The following is an 18,507-nucleotide window of genomic DNA, read 5'->3' as shown; positions in this document are numbered from 1 at the left end:
ATGATGACATAGTAGTATACTAAATTAGGTCAAGTATTCAAATATTATCTCAATATCAATATCATTTAATATATAATGTAGATAATTTGAGTATTGCATTTCCTGCGACGTCTTTCCATAATTAAATATAAATTAAGCAGGCTTCATTCGCATCAATATTCAAATATGAACAAATATGTTTAAACGTATTTTTTTTTTTACTAGTGGAAAATGTAATAGTGATTGAGCAAACGAGCGGTATCCGGAATGTTGTCTGTAGAAACAAGGCGGGACTCCAAACAAGTTAGATTGAGCTCTGCAAGCGCCACCGGCGCCACGTCACATTCCCCCTGCATCATCGCATTCCGTTAACCCTTGAACTGTGAACAAGGAGACTCTTCCAGAATTAAATATTCTAATACTTTATACAATGATATTTAAATGGGGGTATATTAAAGTAATGCTTACTTTCTATGCCAGTGGTTATTTATGATTATTTCAATTGCTAGTGTAGAACCTTGGTATTAGAACAGTTTTGTGAATGCTGTCTTTCAAAGTAATATTCTTTATATTTATTTTTTTCAAATTAATATTTTATAATGTTTTCTAAGGCTAATGATAACTTCTGAACGCTAAACTAAATAAATAATGCTGATTTTAACCTTTTAACTGCATGTGCCATAACAAAACCAGCATCAATCTGAAAACTAGTCCCACGTGTGACGCTTTTGCTCCAACAGGGGGCAGCAATGTGCCGAACGAGCGTAAATTCATCCTGCTGGAATCCGTGAAGAAGATCGGGCGCAGTACATGCGCTTACCTGATTGATATTGTACGCGTTTGACTGCTTGTTTTAAAACGTTATTACTGGATTCATATATCAACGTGAAACAATGAACAATTTCCTGAATAAGGTGTAGTATTTAGAGAATGACATATTAATTGTCAGTTTGTTGCAGTAATGTATGTATGTTGTTGACATGCCAAGGTCGTAGAGGAAGAGCAGAACTGAGTTCTGTACATTTACATGAATGATTTCAGTATTTTCCAAACATAATTTTTTTCCGCTTTTGGTTTGTGTCATTCTTGTGCATCAGGTTTTTCTTCTTCAGAACACACGGGCGCTGGTGTGTGCAGCATCATCGGTCCAGTAAGTGACACACACACACACACACACACACACACACACACACACACACACACACACACACACACACACACACACACACACACACACACACACACACACACACACACACACACACACACACACACACACACACACACACACACATTTTGTATATACATACATACATACATATATATATTAGTGGTATATTATTAAAACTGGTCATTGACTTTTCTCTTAATGTCACAGAAGTCAAGTGTTAACTACACAGATGCCTTTGGGTAAGAGCAATAAATCTGTTGTTCTCTGTTTAATTTTCATTTATGTATGTGTGTTTGATGCAGTCATGGATAAAAATATTTTATTAATATGCAAAGAATAATTAAAACAATGAATGGTTAAATAAATGTGTAAGTAATAATCAGCTTTTAGTAGTAAAGACAAAGTAACAATAAACCAGTCTGAGATTTTATATATGTTCAGATCAGATAAGGAGTGGATACACATTAATCATGTCAAAAATATCCTTTCTAAGAATCAGCTCTGGCCTCATGGTATTACATTCTGCAAGAGTAACTAACACTCTAAAAGCTGAAAGAGCCAAATAAGCATTTTCATCATGACTAGTCCTTATGATAATACTCACTTTACTTAAATTCCAAGTAAGAAAACGAACTCATGCAACATTTGATATAAGACAGGATTTCAGACTTTGCAGACGGAAGGGGATAAAATAGCACGTCTCAACTTTAGGATAAGTGGCAACAAAATTTAGACGTACATTTTCAGAGTGGAGGTGAACTCAATTTCTGAATAGAATAGAATAGATGAATATGAGTATATGACATGAAAATATATAATGGATAATTTAGATTCATAAATTGATTGATAAATGGAAAATATTTTTGAAAAGAGTAATCAAAGACCATAAAAAAAAAAAAAAATCATAAGCATTCTTTTTTTTTTATTACACACCAGTGTTCAAATATAATTGTTAACTGATAGTAATCAAATGTTGTTGTTTTTTTTGTCTAACCAGGTGTTTTGCTGACTAACAGACAGTATAGATCAATGCCCACACATGGTATCGGACGATACAGACATCTTCTTCCAAAAGCATCGGTAAGACCTAGTTTTGTACATCATCAGTATAAAAAGTTTTCACTGCCAGTTAATAGAATATGCTAAATTATTTTCATTCAGCCAAAGAAGAAGAAGGACAAAATTCAGGCAAAGCAGATCAAAGCAGCGACAGCCACGGAGTTTGGCGTGCTTAATGTGTGTGTTTCCGGTTATGACATGACTCTAGTGGAACATTATTCCCAGTACATCCACAATCTCTGCAGTCACTTGGACATCAAAGTCGATGAATGGTGGGAAAGAGAGAGATATTTTATTAAATATTATACTGTTATTTAAAAATCACTTTGCACACAAACCAAGACATAGGCTATTCTCAAAATCATGTTGTTTTTAATATAAAATGTGTCATGATTAACAATACATCATTTAACATTCTGTGAATTATTGTAAGGTAACAGTGAAAATAATTCTCTCTTATTTGTGTTTTAAAGCTTTGCCCTGCCTACGAAAAGCACAGAGGTCATGGTGATGCAGGAGCAAGGCACAAAGATGTATGTAGATGGAGTCCTGAAAACCCATGAGCGTGTTGTTCAGGTAGAGTGAATGCAACATGTGGTTGGTTGTATGAATAAATTATCTACTTTTATGACCACATGTAATTATGATAGGTGTCCTGTAGCCTATAACTGATTTATTGGGATGTGCATTTAGATCAGTGAAATGAAGGCAACACTTTTTCCCATACTTGCGGAAGTTCTTCTGAAGAACCAGCCTGAGGGAGTGCAACTCTGTGTAAAGCAGGTTAGAAAATTACACTTCATAATCATTGACATTGATACTGCTCTTATATTAATATGTCTGGCTGCATTTATGAAACTATTATTATCAACTGTTATGGGCTTCATTTGTGTTGTTGTTGTTGTGTGTGTGTGTGTGTGTGTGTGTGTGTGTGTGTGTGTGTTTCTTCTTTTTTTCAGCACAACGAAGCAGATTATCAAGCCCGGTTCAAAACAAGACCTGAGCTTGAGGGGCTTATTGCAAAAATTAATAATTAATGTATTATTTAAAAATGTTTTTCAAATGAAATAGTGTGTTTTTCCATGACAGACATTTTCTACCTGGTGTGTGCTGTGATGAATAAATTATCTCATGATTGTTTTCCATATAGTCATTTTTGTCTTGACCTGTCTTTAAAAGTTGATGTGAATGCACTGGAGTATGAGGAAAGTTGAAATTCATCCTCAATGACTGCTGTAATGTTTTTAACAGTATCAGAATATTTGTAATCTCTGGGATTAAATAATTCAGCAGCTGTTTAACCTGTTAGCTAGCATCGGCCCGAGGAAGGGCCGTTGGGGTCGTGTCTATACTTTTATTACTTTTTTAAGCTTTGTTTTATAACAAATATTCAAATGACTATCCTAAACTATGCATCATTTGAAAGCTAAAACACTCAAGAATCATGTTCTAAACTTGTTTTTGCAATCAATACACCAGAGAGAAAAGGGTTAAATTAAATGCAAAAGGACGGTTCATGTAAACATGAGCAAAATGAACCGCAATACTTATCTTTCATATCCTACGGTTCAGATCAGTTCGGACGAATCCAAGAAACAACAGCATACTTTTCAATGTAAGGGTCTACTCTTCAAAATGCATCCCACTTTTTAATCCAAAACAATGGAAAAATAGGGAAAAAATTGAAATATCCTCCTTTGTTTGCATGAGCGTTTTCGAGATAGAGTTCGCATCATGTTCATTTTCAATGAAATATCGATTCTAATCCGTATTCCAACACTCAAAAGCCATCTCACCCCCGTAGTTTAGACTCTTCCGGATCGAATGAGACATTCCTCTTCTCTCTCCTTCAATCACAGGCTTTGTTTTAGACCAAAACAGTAAGAGAGCACCTGACAGGCTCCGCACCCTGTCAATCTAGCACCTGGGTTTTCGACTGGATAAAGGCAGCCAATAGAGAGCCTAAGTCCCTCCCCTCCGCTTCTGGCTCATGGGACCTTATTTCGGAAAAAATATGTATGGTAGTCAATGGCGAGAGACATCTTATCTTTTTATTCTGTCTGAACTGTGCCCTGAATTACACATGATGTTTGTCAATTTAAAAGATAATTATGAAAGTCAAGAAAGTTGCAGTTTGTCATAAATTAGAAGAGTAACATTTAGTTTTATGTGAAAATCGCTCAATGAACTATATCTCTCGTCTCGCACTATGTACGTATGTGTGCAGTCTGGTACAAAACACTCAGGCATGACGGCGTAATGTTACGATTATAACTTAAGTCTTATAACGTACGACTACAGAAAAAATGACAGACGATAGCTTCAGTAAAGTTAGCTTCATTCATTGAGAGAAAAGGTATGACTTTTTCCCATGTGAAAAAGGTCCCATGTGCGCCTTTTGGGTTTGTAGTCTTTGTAATTACGTATTTTCACAGTCTTATACCTCAACAGTTTTACATCAAACGGCTACTTTCTTGACTTTAAAATGTATCTTTTAAATTGACAAACATCATGTGTAATTCAGGGCACAATTCAAACGAGATCAAAATATTTGTTGTCTCTCGCCATTGACTACCATACAATATTTTTCCCAAATAAGGTCCCATGGTGGGAGGGACTTAAGGCCTATTTATACTTCTGCGTCGAACTGCCGCCGTAGCTACGTCGTAGGCTGTGTGTAGCGCGCGTACCCTTCGGCGTACCCTGACGTGCACCTCTCCAAAAATGTTACAACGCGTCAACTCTACGCGGACGCAAGCGCTGTGATTGGTCTGCCAGAACCCCTCCCTCGGGGTTTCACATGCTCCCTAGGTGCGCGTCAAAGCGGACAACAACGCAGAAGTATAAATTAAAACCAACTCGTTGCCTACGGCGTATAGGCTCCGGCGTAGGTCCGACGCAGAAGTATATATTAGCAGTATTAGCCAACTAAAATCGATTGCAGTGATAGACAGTTTATGCAAGCATATTCGTCAAATTCAAGTGTGCAAGTTTTCGTTCACATGTGCGCTTTCGCCACTCGAACGCAGAGCGCACACACATAAGCGCGTTGTTTTGACACATGGAGCTCGCATAAACGCACGGATTTACTCCAAAGCATATATCTGAGCATCTCTATCATGGATCCTCAACTACAGAAGAGATTTGGTGGTGTATTGGAGAAGATGAAAAGGAGCAGAGACGAAGCGCAGCAGAAAGTAATTGGATATTCATTATAATTATCAGTTTATTGTAATTTATTTGAGTAAAAAACACGTTTGTAATTACAAATGTTCTAAAACATTTATTTTTTTATTTTTATATATTTTATACATTAGTTGTAAAACGATTCATTCTGGAATGTCTATACATGTAGTGAGAAATCACTGTTTTTGCTATTAGAATTGTTCAAAATAAAGATAATTTTGTTCAAATGTTGTTGTTACTACTGGCTCTCAAATAGTAACAAAATAAGCAGGAGAAAGTTCGGCAAACAAATGTCTAAGGATTTATTTGTTAACTCAAAAGTTTACATAACCAAGGATCAATTCAAACACAAAACAAAGCCGCTCTCTCCTGTCGACGTGCCACAACCAAGCCCTCTTTATGCCATCAGCTGGGACACGCTTCGCGCGCCGGCACATCCCATCAATTAAGCACAGGAACTGACCTAGGTCTAACAACAAGACACGGAAATACAGAACAGTGGCCTGTTTCAGAAAGGAGGTTAAGTGAAAACTCTGAGTATGTTAACCCTGAAATGAGGGAAACTCTGGGTTTTCTGTTTCAGAATGGGAGGTATGTCAAACCTGAGAAAGCAGAGTAAGTCAAGCCCGTTTCTGAAAGAGAGGTAACTTATACTCGGAGTCAGTTACCATGGTAACTAACTCTGTGAACCTAACCTGGTCGGGAGCAGGTTTTCTTCGGTAAACCCAGAGTTTCTTTCGGTCTCCTCCCCTTTTTTAAAGAGGAAGTGGTGTTTAAACACCTCATTCATTTTTTCAGTACATTTTTATTAATAAAATTAATCTGGTCGAGTACACTTGCATTTGGTCGAGTACACTTTATAACACTATTTGTCATAATTTCTGGTGTATTGAGTAGGCGACTTACAACTGCCTGGGGTTCTGTTGGGACAGGAGGCTCCAAAAGACCAACAAAAAACCCAACCCAAAGTAAAATAAATGGAAATATCAAAAATAGCCTATCTAAAAAATAACACATATGTAAACCTCTTACATGTTATGAAGGCCCTTGGATCTTCGGGAGTGACTGGCTCTGAAGTCCCTCCAGGAATTCCCTCAGCCAAAAATGCTGCTGCACACTGGATGCTATTTAGTTATTTAATATGTCAAATGTTTGTAAAGTCAGGTAGCCTACACCCATGATATGCTCAAGCCTTACCTGATTGAATTATGTTTTTATATTTAATTTTCAGCTGCTGCCATGTTCTTCTAATGCCTGCAGGATTGCACCCACATGAAAATTAAGATTAGGTTGAATAACATACTGTTCTTCCAGTTTCACCTCTGATATTATAACAGTCAAGTTACTTGTATTACTAACTACAAATGACATCTTCATCAGTGTAATTAGATAAATGTAATAATGACTATCTTTAGAAAGTATTGGTCTACTTATTACTAATGACTAAATCCCATAACAGCCTCAACCACTTGAACAATACAAGGAGAGACAAGAAACTGCACATTTAATGCTTTCAAATAAACAATATACAATTGCATGAATTATTCTTGAATTGACCAAAGTGTGTAGAGGGAGAAGGTTAACGTTACATTAAAAATATACCTTTTAAAAATGTATGTTAAATATACAGAATTGTTCTATAGTCTAATGCAATTACATCAGATTTTACTTTAAATTACAGAAGAATTAAGAGTAATCCCTTTAATTAAATTACAGTTTTTAGATTACTTGGTAATTAATTACACCCATCACTGTATAACAGTAATTAATATGTAAACTTACGCATTGACTTGAGCAACTATTCTCTCCCTAGCTAACTCTCTGTCCTTCGCTGCTGCAGCCGATATTTAAAAAATAATAATAATATGTGTTCGTATATTCATATTCGTATATTCAAAGCACATCCAGTTCTGCTGGTGAGAAATATGAAGACCTCTTTTTGTCTGGCGCTGTTGCCATGGTGACTCATAATATCTGCGCTCCATTGATAATGGCTTTTTATAGTTGTGGTGCACGCACTTAACTCAGAGTAGGTCAACTCAGAGTTGATTGAACTAACTCATTTCAGCTGTTCTGTAACCGAAAACTCAGAGTTTCCCATCTCAGGGTAAGTCAACGCAGAGTTCAAGTTTTAACTCAGAGTTGGTTGAACCTCCTTTCTGAAACAGGCCCCAGGAGAGGGTTCAGCGAAAAATCGGCAGCTGGCAGCAGGAAGTAGCTGCCGTTGACCGCCGGAAGCCCTGCCATATTAGGAGGGACCTGCCATTTCGTGGCAGCCAATCAGTATCGTCCAACGTAGTAGCAACCAATCACATTTACCTGGAAGTCAAGCGAGAGCAGCCAATGGTGGCGCCGGCGAATCTTCAGTAATGGCGGCGGTATTTGGCTCGGTAAGTTCGTATATTATCAGATTAATAAATAATTGTTGCTCTGTACGTTGGAGTTTACCTTTTATGTTAGAGACAGTGTATCTGTGACTACTTCAGAATTGGTTAATTTAATCATTTGTAGAAACGCAGCTTGTGCACCGTGTGCTCCTGGTTTGTGAGGGGCTATCATTAACTTCAAATACTAACTTACGTTACCATTATCATTAAATATTAGCGTTTGTTAACATGTTAACTTAATCTATTGATTAGAATAAAGCTCATGCTGATTTATTGGAATTGACAAGCTCAGCCTTGATGATACACGTGCAACGCTAACAAAACATATCCCAAATGATCTAACTTATGTAATACAAAACACCATTTTAATCAACATTACTTCACCATATTCTAAACTTCTGTTTTTTTGTAGTTTCACCAAGTTCACCACAGCCTGTCACAGATTGCTGGGGATGGACAAACATATGTGCCAGGAAGGAAACCCCAGATTTCCAGTTGCAAAACCAACCAAACTCACTGGTATGTTTTCACATAATGAACATAATGTTCAAATGTATTATATCCTGTCTTGATCAAAGCAGGCAAAAGGCATTCTGTTTTTTATCTTTTTATTTTTTTTATACAAATTCTAGATTGTATCGAAAATTTGACATTTCAGTGTCTGTTTATTTTCTTAGTTTTATCATGTTTTGGATGGGACCCAATCACCAGATGAGACCAGAATATATATATATATATATATATATATATATATATATATATATAATTATTTTATATATATCTATTCAAAATATACTGGAACAGTTCACTTTTTCCATATAACTTTCACCCCCAGTTTCACAGACAAGGCTCAAACTAGTCCCAGACTAAAATGCATGTTTAACTGAAAGCAAATTACACTTGTGTATCTTAAAATATCAGTGCCATTGTTTCTTTTAAGATTCACAACAGTAATGTTTTTTCTAAGGCATATTTATAAAAGTCCTAATTGCACTAAGGCCTAATCCTGGCATAATCTAAACCCTATCTGTGAAACCGGGCTTCAAAGTTTTACATATTAGTCCAGTGGTTCAGTTCAACGCTTTGTTCTCTGGCTTTAGATAGGCATAGACAGTGGCATTTAAAAAATAAATTACACCTGCTCCCTAGTTCAGGTATGTTACTGTCTACTGCTGCAACATGGCTAAGTGGTTCAACACGGAGTTCATCTCTCTCTTTCTCTCGTGTGTATAAAATAACTAACTTTTTCCCCCTTCTTTTTAAGCTCAATTGCAATAAAGATGGATCCGGGATCTTGGAAGCTTGTTAAAAATAAGGTATTGATTTCATGTTACAACAATTTTGATTTCTTTACTATCTTTAGTGTATAAATAAAATGTTAGTTTTTCCATTTAGATTTTTTTCTTCCAGGATGTTCCAGCTCAGTTGGGATCTGTGGACTGCAGTGTATTCATGCTAATGGTAAGTTATTACGGTGGTTTTGTTTCCCCATAACATTTATTTTACGGATAACCCAACATCCATAATAATTATCATCAGGCTGATCCCAATGAATTTTGTTTTTCAGGTGTGTGTGTGTGTTAAGGTTAGTGATGTCACTAGCCCAGGAGGAAGCTTGTGTAGTCCCCACCAGTTGTTTGTTGTAGTCCTTAAAGTGATTTCTGTAAAAAAAAAAAAAAAAAGTCTCCCTTTGCTTTGAACTTTTATCGTCGTAACTTATTCATATTGCAGATATTGTTTATGCTCTGACAGCAACATTACTCTAAAGTTTCTTTCTTTCTTTTTCTAACATCTGTCTTTCTTTCTTTTCTTTCTTTTTCTAACGTCTGTCTGTATTTCTTTTATTTCTTTTCTTTCTTTCTAACTTATCTATCTTTTTCTAACATCTGTCTTTCTTACTAATCTTAAGGTTACAGGGGGTTAAACACTATGTGATCTGATTCACAGAATTGTACTGTTATGGCAGTTTAATTCACTAAACAATCATCTTTGGCGTAAGAGACAGTCTGGAATCAAATGATCATTAAAAAGTAATTTATTGTCTTGCAAGAGGCCCAATTGCCCCACAGAGTCAGGTACAGTCTGTGAAGCAAGTGCGACCAGGAGGGAGGGGCAGGCCAGTCTTTATACTCTGTTATTGTTATCTTCCAAGGTTCTTTAAACTCTAGAGATGGATAAGACACCACCAGTGATCCTATTATACTGAACTTTAGTTTAGCTTAACTTACAGCCTGCAAGTCCTAAATTGGACAGCCCTTTGACCTTAGGGGTCAGGGCTTCAGCCTTCAAAGCTCTCCCCCTCTTTCTCCTGCCTCACAGAAGTTCCACATCAATCATTATATCACATAGTCAGCAACACACATAGTAGTCAATCTAGTGTATGTTAATGAAAATCAAAGTAAGTAATGAAAATCAAAAATCTCCCATTACACTCCTCCCTTTTTATCATTCATTGATAATTGTTTCATCAAAAACACTCACACAGTACTAATAATCATAATGAAACGTACCAAGTTCAAGTCTTACATCACACTTATACTTCTCATTTCTCAATTTCATATAACTGATCATACTCTTAAACTTAGTAGACAAAAAGATTAAAATTAAAACTATTAGGCAAAAAACATTAGAATTAAAACTAGTTTGAAAAAAGATTAAAATGAAATAAGCTCAGGCTATTTTTCCAGGGATAGACCCTTAATTTTACAGCAAGCAGATAAAGGTTTATTCTGGAACCGGGCTAGACGAACGAGCTCTGTCATTGCATCCCCAACACTATAGGTCGGACCCTCAGTCATTTCAGTATAAACAAGAAAAAGTTGGATTAATATTTAGTAGGAAAACAAAACATGCTATAAAAACACAGATAAAGTAGATACAAAACCTCCTCATATCCAAACCCTGTCCTTGTATGCCATCTCGTAACACGGATGGCTACTGCTTTTAACCCTCTGAACATATCATCATTCTTACAATGGAAGAAGAAATAAAAATAATGAAAACAATAATAATAATAAAAACAGTGAATAGAACAGTCAATCATTGACATCAAAACCTAAACAATCAAAGTTTAGAAAATCCCTTTCCTGGTCCCAGGAAGGCAACAAAAAGGAAAGAAAACACATTTAACTCATGTCTGCATACACGTCATCGCTGTCATAATCATCACATTGCTCTCCATCAGTTATTGGGTACGGAGTCAGTTTCACTGCTTGGACTGACGTGCTTTGCTAACTGTCCCTGCCCTGATCAATCTCTGCACTAAGCTGGAAAGGCACTTCATAATGCATGGTAAACAAAACAGAATTAATAATCCCATACCCACAATTGGCAAGACAGTTTGAATTATTCTATAAAACCACCCTGACCATGCAGACATCAGCCACCCCACCCACTCACTATCAGTAGCTTTAGGCGGCTCTTTTACCGCTTTCCTCATGTGCTCGATGATATTGGTTATGTTGTCACTGTAATCAGGAATATTAAAACAACATGATACCCCCAACATTTTACAAACTCCACATTTCTTTGAAGTCAAAGCTTCAGAGCACAGCTGCTTACAGCGTTTGCTCTCCTCTTTTCACTGTTTGTTTCAGGACTCTTCACAAAAGTATAAGAATTTGTACTACATGCCATCAATTTCATTAAAACTTTGTTGAAACAGTATTCCTCTATCAAGTGGTTAGTCTGCAGATTCAACTTAATGTTATCAATATTTTGTCAGTCCCACTTATCTCTGCTGTTTCACAAAAAACTAAATGTCATATTACTCATCTCTCAATCCCTAAATCGCACAGGCTCAGTTAACAGCTTTTAGCTGACATTGAATGAGAGAGACTCTTAGGCATTTAGGACTGGCACACTGTACTCTCATAAACTTATCTTTATGTCACTTAACTTGACATAAATAGTTCCATAAATTCTATCAGAAATTTTATTTTCATAACATACATTTCACTATATTTCTTCTCATCTTTCCCTAAATGCAAGTTCCTTCTGCATCCTCCAATCTTCTTACGACTTCCATCTATTAACTTTCCTTTAAACTTTCTTTTCTCCCTTATTTACTTGCACATTCTTTTCACTTTCTTTAGCACTGCATTCACATTCTTAGTTCTTTCTCAGACGAAAACTTTAATATCGTCATTTAAATACTGTTCTACTTTCAAAAAAACCCACATTAATACACGTCACTTTCACGTTATCACTTTCTTTTCTGAGTGTCCATTTACAATTACAGGCTAAATGGCCCCGCTGACCATAATTAAAACACTCTCTTTGCCTATAGTTTGATCATTGAGCTTGCAAACAGCTCCAACTTACTGCACACCCTTGAAGCAGTGTGTCCTAATCAGGAATGTAAACACAGCCACTGATAAGCAGTTCTCTGTATTCTTTTACAGTCCACCAGTGTGGATTCAATCACAACAGCCAAATCATAATCTTCATCATTATTATTGGCAGCACATTAATTTCCATAAGTTGTAAAGAAAATCATTCAACATATTCTAAAGGTTTTCACTAAACATTTTCTTTGTTAACTCCAACCACCTTGTTTGGCAGATACACAGAAGTTCCCACATTCATTAAAGCTGGATAACAGCACCCTGACCAGTCCTTTTTTGGCAACCTGTGATATGCTCTATCACCACAAACCCACACTGCGGCTGGTGAGCTTTCGCTCGGCTTGTTGAATGGGCACTTAAAGTTAATTTCTTTGTCGTTAATGTTTGCTGTGCAATTGTTCATTGTCCCGTCCAACACATTGATCTTAATTCTGCAATCTGACCACCCAATTTTCAAAGGTCTCGGTCTGTTGAAACAAACACAAACATCACCTTTCGCAAACGTTACTCTCAGAGGTGGAATTGCAATTTCAGTGTTATTGTACTGCTGTATATGGTCACAGTTGTCAGCAGGCTGTTCCGTTGGTGTCTTTCCTCTCTCTAGTTCCACAACAGTTTTAATACATCAGTCATTTGCTGAGGAATCAGACACTTGGTTTCGTTGACAGTAGCTGCTGTCTTTGGGGCTCCTCCTCTTGTTGCTCCTCCGATATGGGTGGAACCTTCCTGCAGTGATTGACATGTACCCACGTCGCTCGCTCGCCGACCTTCACCGCCGTATGCGTGATCAGCAAGACTTGGAATGGTCCCAGCCACCGTTTCGCCCTCCAGCTCTTTCTCCTGAGGTCTCGAATCACCACGTAATCACCTGGTCTGATTTTGTGCAGGAACGTCTCTGCTACTTTGCCCCTGGCATTTCTGATTCCAGTGGAGTTCCTCCTGGCCCTGATAGCAGTTGGCTCTTCTCTCTCAATTCTGCGAGGTAAGACTAAAGCCTGGTGCTTCAGGATGATCAGTCGTCAATCCGCTTTACTCAGGGCCAGAAGAAACCGCCATGGAATCCCAACTTCTGACACCAACTGTTATGGCAGTTTAATTCACTAAACAATCATCTTTGGCGTAAGAGACAGTTTGGAATCAAATGATCATTAAAAAGTAATTTATTGTCTTTCAAGAGGCCCAATTGCCCCACAGAGTCAGGTACAGTCTGTGAAGCAAGTGCGACCAGGAGGGAGGGGCAGGCCAGTCTTTATACTCTGTTATTGTTATCTTCCAAGGTTCTTTAAACTCCAGAGATGGATAAGACACCACCAGTGATCCTATTATACTGAACTTTAGTTTAGCTTAACTTACAGCCTGCAAGTCCTAAATTGGACAGCCCTTTGACCTTAGGGGTCAGGGCTTCAGCCTTCAAAGCTCTCCCCCTCTTTCTCCTGCCTCACAGAAGTTCCACATCAATCATTATATCACATAGTCAGCAACACACATAGTAGTCAATCTAGTGTATGTTAATGAAAATCAAAGTAAGTAATGAAAATCAAAAATCTCCCATTACAGTACTTTTATGTGTATTTCTTTAAATTGAACATTATCTGTACTACTTTTGGAGGAACTGCGATTCCTTTGTGTGTGTGTGTTGAATGCTCTGTGCAGGTCTTGTGATATGCAGCAGCTGACCCCAAGACGCCTTTCTACGACCTCCGAGGTCATCACCGGACCATCTTGGACTCGGATGACAATGTCGACTTACCCTCCTATCTATCCATAAGTGTAGAATTGTTTTAACTTTGTTCTTTTGCCAATGAGAAGTAGCCAACCCGTATTTACTGATGTCAATCATGCCCTTGGAAATGGTATAACTGGTGTGAGATTTTGTGTACAGTAGAGTCTCTGGCTTGCGACCCCGTGAGACTTTGACGCCTGGCTCTACCGATGAAACTATTCTTCAGTAAATTTTTACTTATTTGATTGAACCTCACGACTCCTGGTCTTCTTTCATCATATCTGGTCCTGGGTCTTTAAGCTGTTATCCCCTAACACTAGAAACATTGTAAATCATGTTAAACCATGCTAGAACATTGTAAAACGTTTTCAAACTTTCTTTTTCAAGCCAAGTTAGTTTTTTATGAACTTTAACATCTAGTTCAGAATTGTTCATTCTGATTTCAGAACAACAAATATCAAGCCTGTTTTCAAAGTTACAGCTGTTTTATAAAACAAAGACAAGAATGTATTGAAATACTACAAATGTAAAACTGAACTTAAATGATAGCAAAATATGATTTTTAAATAAAGGTCATTGAGAAAAAAAATTTTTTTCTTCTTTTAGTCATGACTTTCATTATTTGTTTAATGAATGTTTATGTGCGTTTAATAAATATACAATATTATTATATAGGCATTCATTTATGTATATATTTCATTATTTGACAAACATGTACACAAATTATATTTATACACGTACAAATTCATAATTTCAAGTGTAGCTTAATGTTTGTTTTTTTGTACTGTCTATGATCTTCGTTACTTAATTTATATTTGATAAACCTTTTTAAACCAATTACAAAATAATTACAAATTTAAGTAATTTATTTAAATAAGTACTAAAATGATATATATACATTGATATAATAATTTATTTGCCTTGCTAAAAGCGGCATCCACCTCCGACTTCCGGTTATTAGCGGCAGCTGACGTCAGCTGCCAGTGGCAGCTACTTCCTGCTGCCAGCTGCCGATTTTTCGCTGAACCCCTACTGGAGACGCGGATGTAACAGTTGTGCTGAAATCGTTTTTTCTTGTGTGGTTTGAAGGGCATAACAGTTCTGAATTGATATATGTAGTAGGCCTACCGGTATTTAGTGTTTACTCCCTATGTCAAGTGGTTGGTTGCCAGGTGTCCATTTGGAGTCTCCAAATTGCCTTTTGGAAAAGAGACCTATACTTTTCTTGAATAAAAGCTTACAGAAACTACATTTTTGGGAGTATCATCCTCAAATTTGAATCAAAACATGGTCAGACATTCAATTTTATCTTTATGGTGTTTTCAGGCCTTTAACATAAAAGTCTGATAAATTTTTCCCTAAGTGAAGTTAATTCAAAGAAATCGTGAGTCACTTTCATGTAAATTTGACCTTGTTTTACTCTGTTCCTATGCTACTTTGAGTTATAACTAGTGCAAAATGCCCGTGCAAAATCAGTTTTTGTGTGTGTTTTTAGTAGCCTAATTGTTGGTTTGGTGCCCGTGAAAGAGACTGTGAACGCATTGAATTCAGGGTGCAGGCTAGGTTACTACAAATAATGGCCGTGAATAAAATATAATATTCAGAAGTAAACAGTGTAGCTGAACAGAGTGATTGTATCAGAATGTTTATTTTTAAACCACAACCTTCTTGGGGCTTCTTTGACCGATACAACCCTCTAATGTCAGAATGTTTATTTTTAAACCACAACCTTAAGCGCTTCTTTTACTGGTATTTTAGCGATATCTTTTGCATTTCTCATCCAAACAATGTCAAACTTGGCACTGCACTTACTCGTGCCCGTAGCAAGACACCTGTCAAGTTTGAAATCCATCGGACTAACGGTTCGAGAGATATGCGAATAACAGACACAGACAGACATACAGACAGATTTTTCTGTAATTTATAGATACTAGTGCAAAATGCCCGTGCAAAATCAGTTTTTGTGTGTGTTTTTTAGTAATTGTTGGTTTGGTGCCCGTGAAAGAGACTGAACGCATTGAATTCAGGGAGCAGGCTAGGTTACTACAAATGATGGCTGTGAATAAACTATAATATTCAGAAGTAAACAGTGTAGCTGACTGAGTGTTTATGTATACCACAACCTTCTAAGTGCTAGTGCAAAATGCCCGTGCAAAATCAGTTTTTGAGTGTGTTTTTAGTAATTGTTGGTTTGGTGTGTTCATTGTTACAATTACACAGCAAAAGTTCAGTGACATTTTTATTTGTGCATGGTAGAAAGCACACAGTGAACTCCGAGAAAACGCTATGCTTGAGGAAACAGTTTGTGAATATAGGCTACTACAAATGATGCCCGTGAAAGAGACTGTGAACACATTGAATAAGATATGTTTAGTTGGTGAATAGCATAGGCTACTATTACACAGTAGCAATAACTTTAAGCGCACCAGAATGAAATATAATATTCAGAAGTAAACAGTGACTTACAGATTCAGTTTACATCCACAAATGAATTAAGCGCGTCGATTCAGGGAGCAGTGCAAAGTGCCCGTGCAAAATCAGTTTTTGTGAGCTGATCGCCGTCAAAAAAGTTCAGGAGATATTTCTTAGTGATGGCTGATTTCAACAGTTTCAATATGGTAGCATTTTGAAAAAAAAGTGTCATGAATTTATTGCATTTTTTGGGAAAAAGAATCCGTTTTTATAATAGATCTTTGAAAATCCAAATCTGGATTTGAATTTTTTATGATATTATCACCTAAAGATGCTATGTGAAAGTTTGAAACAGAAAATAGTGGTTTTCATCTTGCCACTTTCTTGGTAAAGAAAACACATTTTTACTCAAATTAATCAAAATGGATTTATCACGTTCTGGAACCAAACTATAATATTCAGAAGTAAACAGTGTAGCTGACAGAGTGTTTATGTCAGAATGTTTATTTTTAAACCACAACCTTCTTGGGGCTTCTTTGACCGATACAACCCTCTAATGTCAGAATGTTTATTTTTAAACCACAACCTTTTAAAAAATTATATATTTAACGATATCTTTAGCATTTCTCATCCAAACAACGTCAAACTTGGCGCTGCACTTACTCGTGACCGTAGCGAGACACCTGTCAAGTTTGAAATCCATCGGACTAACGGTTCGAGAGATATGTGGTTAATAGACGCACACACAGACAGACAGACAAGACACACACACAGACAGGCAGACGTTTCTGTAATTTATAGATACTAGTGCAAAATGCCCGTGCAAAATCAGTTTTTGTGTGTGTTTTTAGTAATTGTTGGTTTGGTACCCGTGAAAGAGACTGTGAACGCATTGAATTCAGGGAGCAGGCTAGGTTACTACAAATGATGGCTGTGAATAAACTATAATATTCAGAAGTAAACAGTGTAGCTGACTGAGTGTTTATGAATACCACAACTTTCTAAGTGCTAGTGCAAATTGCCCGTGCAAAATCAGTTTTTGAGTGTGTTTTTAGTAATTGTTGGTTTGGTGTGTTTGAGTGCTCATTGTTACAATTACACACATATTTGTGCATGGTAGAAAGCACACAGTGAACTCCGAGAAAACGCTATGCTTGAGGAAGCTTGTGAATAGGCTACTACAAATGATGCCCGTGAAAGAGACTGTGAACACATTGAATAGGATATGTTTAGTTGGTGAATAGCATATATCGTTACACAGTAGCGATAAGTTTAAGCGCACCAGAATGAAATATAATATTCAGAAGTAAACAGTGACTTACAGATTCAGTTTACATCCACAAATGAATTAAGCGCGTCGATTCAGGGAGCAGTGCAAAGTGCCCGTGCAAAATCAGTTTTTGTGAGCTGATCGCCGTCAAAAAAGTTCAGGAGATATTTCTTAGTGATGGCTGATTTCAACAGTTTCAATATGATAGCATTTTGAAAAAAAAGTGTCATGAATTTATTGCATTTTTGGGGGAATAAACGCGTCGATTCAGGGAGCAGTGCAAAGTGCCCGTGCAAAATCAGTTTTTGTGAGCTGATCGCCGTCAAAAAAGTTCAGGAGATATTTCTTAGTAATGGCTGATTTCAACAGTTTCAATATGATAGCATTTTGAAAAAAAAAGTGTCATGAAATTATTGCATTTTGGGGGTAAAATAATCCGTTTTTATAATAGATCTTTGAAAATCAAAATCTGGATTTGAATTTTATATGATATTATAACCTAAAGATAGGCTACTATGTGAAAGTTTTAAACAGAAAATAGTGTTTTTCATCTTGCCTCTTTCTTGGTAAAGAAAACACATTTTTACTCAAATTAATCAAAATGGATTTATCACATTCTGGAACCAAACTATAATATTCAGAAGGAACCAAACTATAATATTCAGAAGGAACCACAACGTCAAACTTGGCGCTGCACTTACTCGTGACCGTAGCGAGACACCTGTCAAGTTTGAAATCCATCGGACTAACGGTTCGAGAGAAATGCGGTTAACAGACATACACACACACAGACAGACAGACAGACGTTTCTGTAATTTATAGATAGATATGACTATTGGGTAACAAAGTTTCAAGTGTCTAGTTTAAAAAAAGATCAGAGTTATGAATGTGGACCATAGGGTTTAAGAGCTACAGACATTTGTATTTGGGTATGTCATTTTCAGAAAATTCTCAAAAACAGGGGCGCTGGTCGG

At 36.8% G+C, this 18,507-nt stretch overlaps 1 protein-coding gene and 1 long non-coding RNA gene across 3 annotated transcripts in view; one reads left to right on the top strand and one right to left on the bottom strand.

Annotated features, from left to right (window-relative positions):
- The first annotated feature begins 721 nt into the window (after nucleotides 1-721).
- Nucleotides 722-18,507, top strand: part of LOC309489623 (large ribosomal subunit protein mL48-like) — a 90,569-nt gene continuing 72,783 nt past the window's right edge. Inside the window, exons 1-8 of one of the 2 annotated variants that reach the window (XM_082158485.1) lie at nucleotides 738-893; nucleotides 1,077-1,129; nucleotides 1,358-1,389; nucleotides 2,148-2,230; nucleotides 2,312-2,481; nucleotides 2,683-2,785; nucleotides 2,903-2,992; nucleotides 3,169-3,349. In XM_082158485.1, coding sequence (XP_082014611.1) covers nucleotides 873-893; nucleotides 1,077-1,129; nucleotides 1,358-1,389; nucleotides 2,148-2,230; nucleotides 2,312-2,481; nucleotides 2,683-2,785; nucleotides 2,903-2,992; nucleotides 3,169-3,246 — 630 coding nt within the window. In that variant the 5' untranslated portion in view covers nucleotides 738-872 and the 3' untranslated portion in view covers nucleotides 3,247-3,349. Of the gene's footprint in view, nucleotides 894-1,076; nucleotides 1,130-1,357; nucleotides 1,390-2,147; nucleotides 2,231-2,311; nucleotides 2,482-2,682; nucleotides 2,786-2,902; nucleotides 2,993-3,168; nucleotides 3,350-18,507 lie in introns of those variants that run through there. The other variant, XM_082158486.1, reaches the window with a different exon arrangement.
- The window catches only part of LOC309489633, an 88,732-nt gene continuing 74,403 nt past the window's right edge, over nucleotides 4,179-18,507 (bottom strand). Inside the window, exon 3 of the long non-coding RNA XR_014202463.1 lies at nucleotides 4,179-4,416. This is a non-coding gene — a long non-coding RNA (uncharacterized lncRNA). The remainder of the gene's footprint in view (nucleotides 4,417-18,507) is intronic.

Source organism: Leuciscus leuciscus (assembly GCF_965113295.1).
Source record: "Leuciscus leuciscus genome assembly, chromosome: 24".
Lineage (NCBI taxonomy): Eukaryota > Metazoa > Chordata > Actinopteri > Cypriniformes > Leuciscidae > Leuciscus > Leuciscus leuciscus.
The sequence above is the reverse complement of the archived record's forward strand: the minus strand, read 5'-3'. Positions and strand labels throughout refer to the sequence as shown.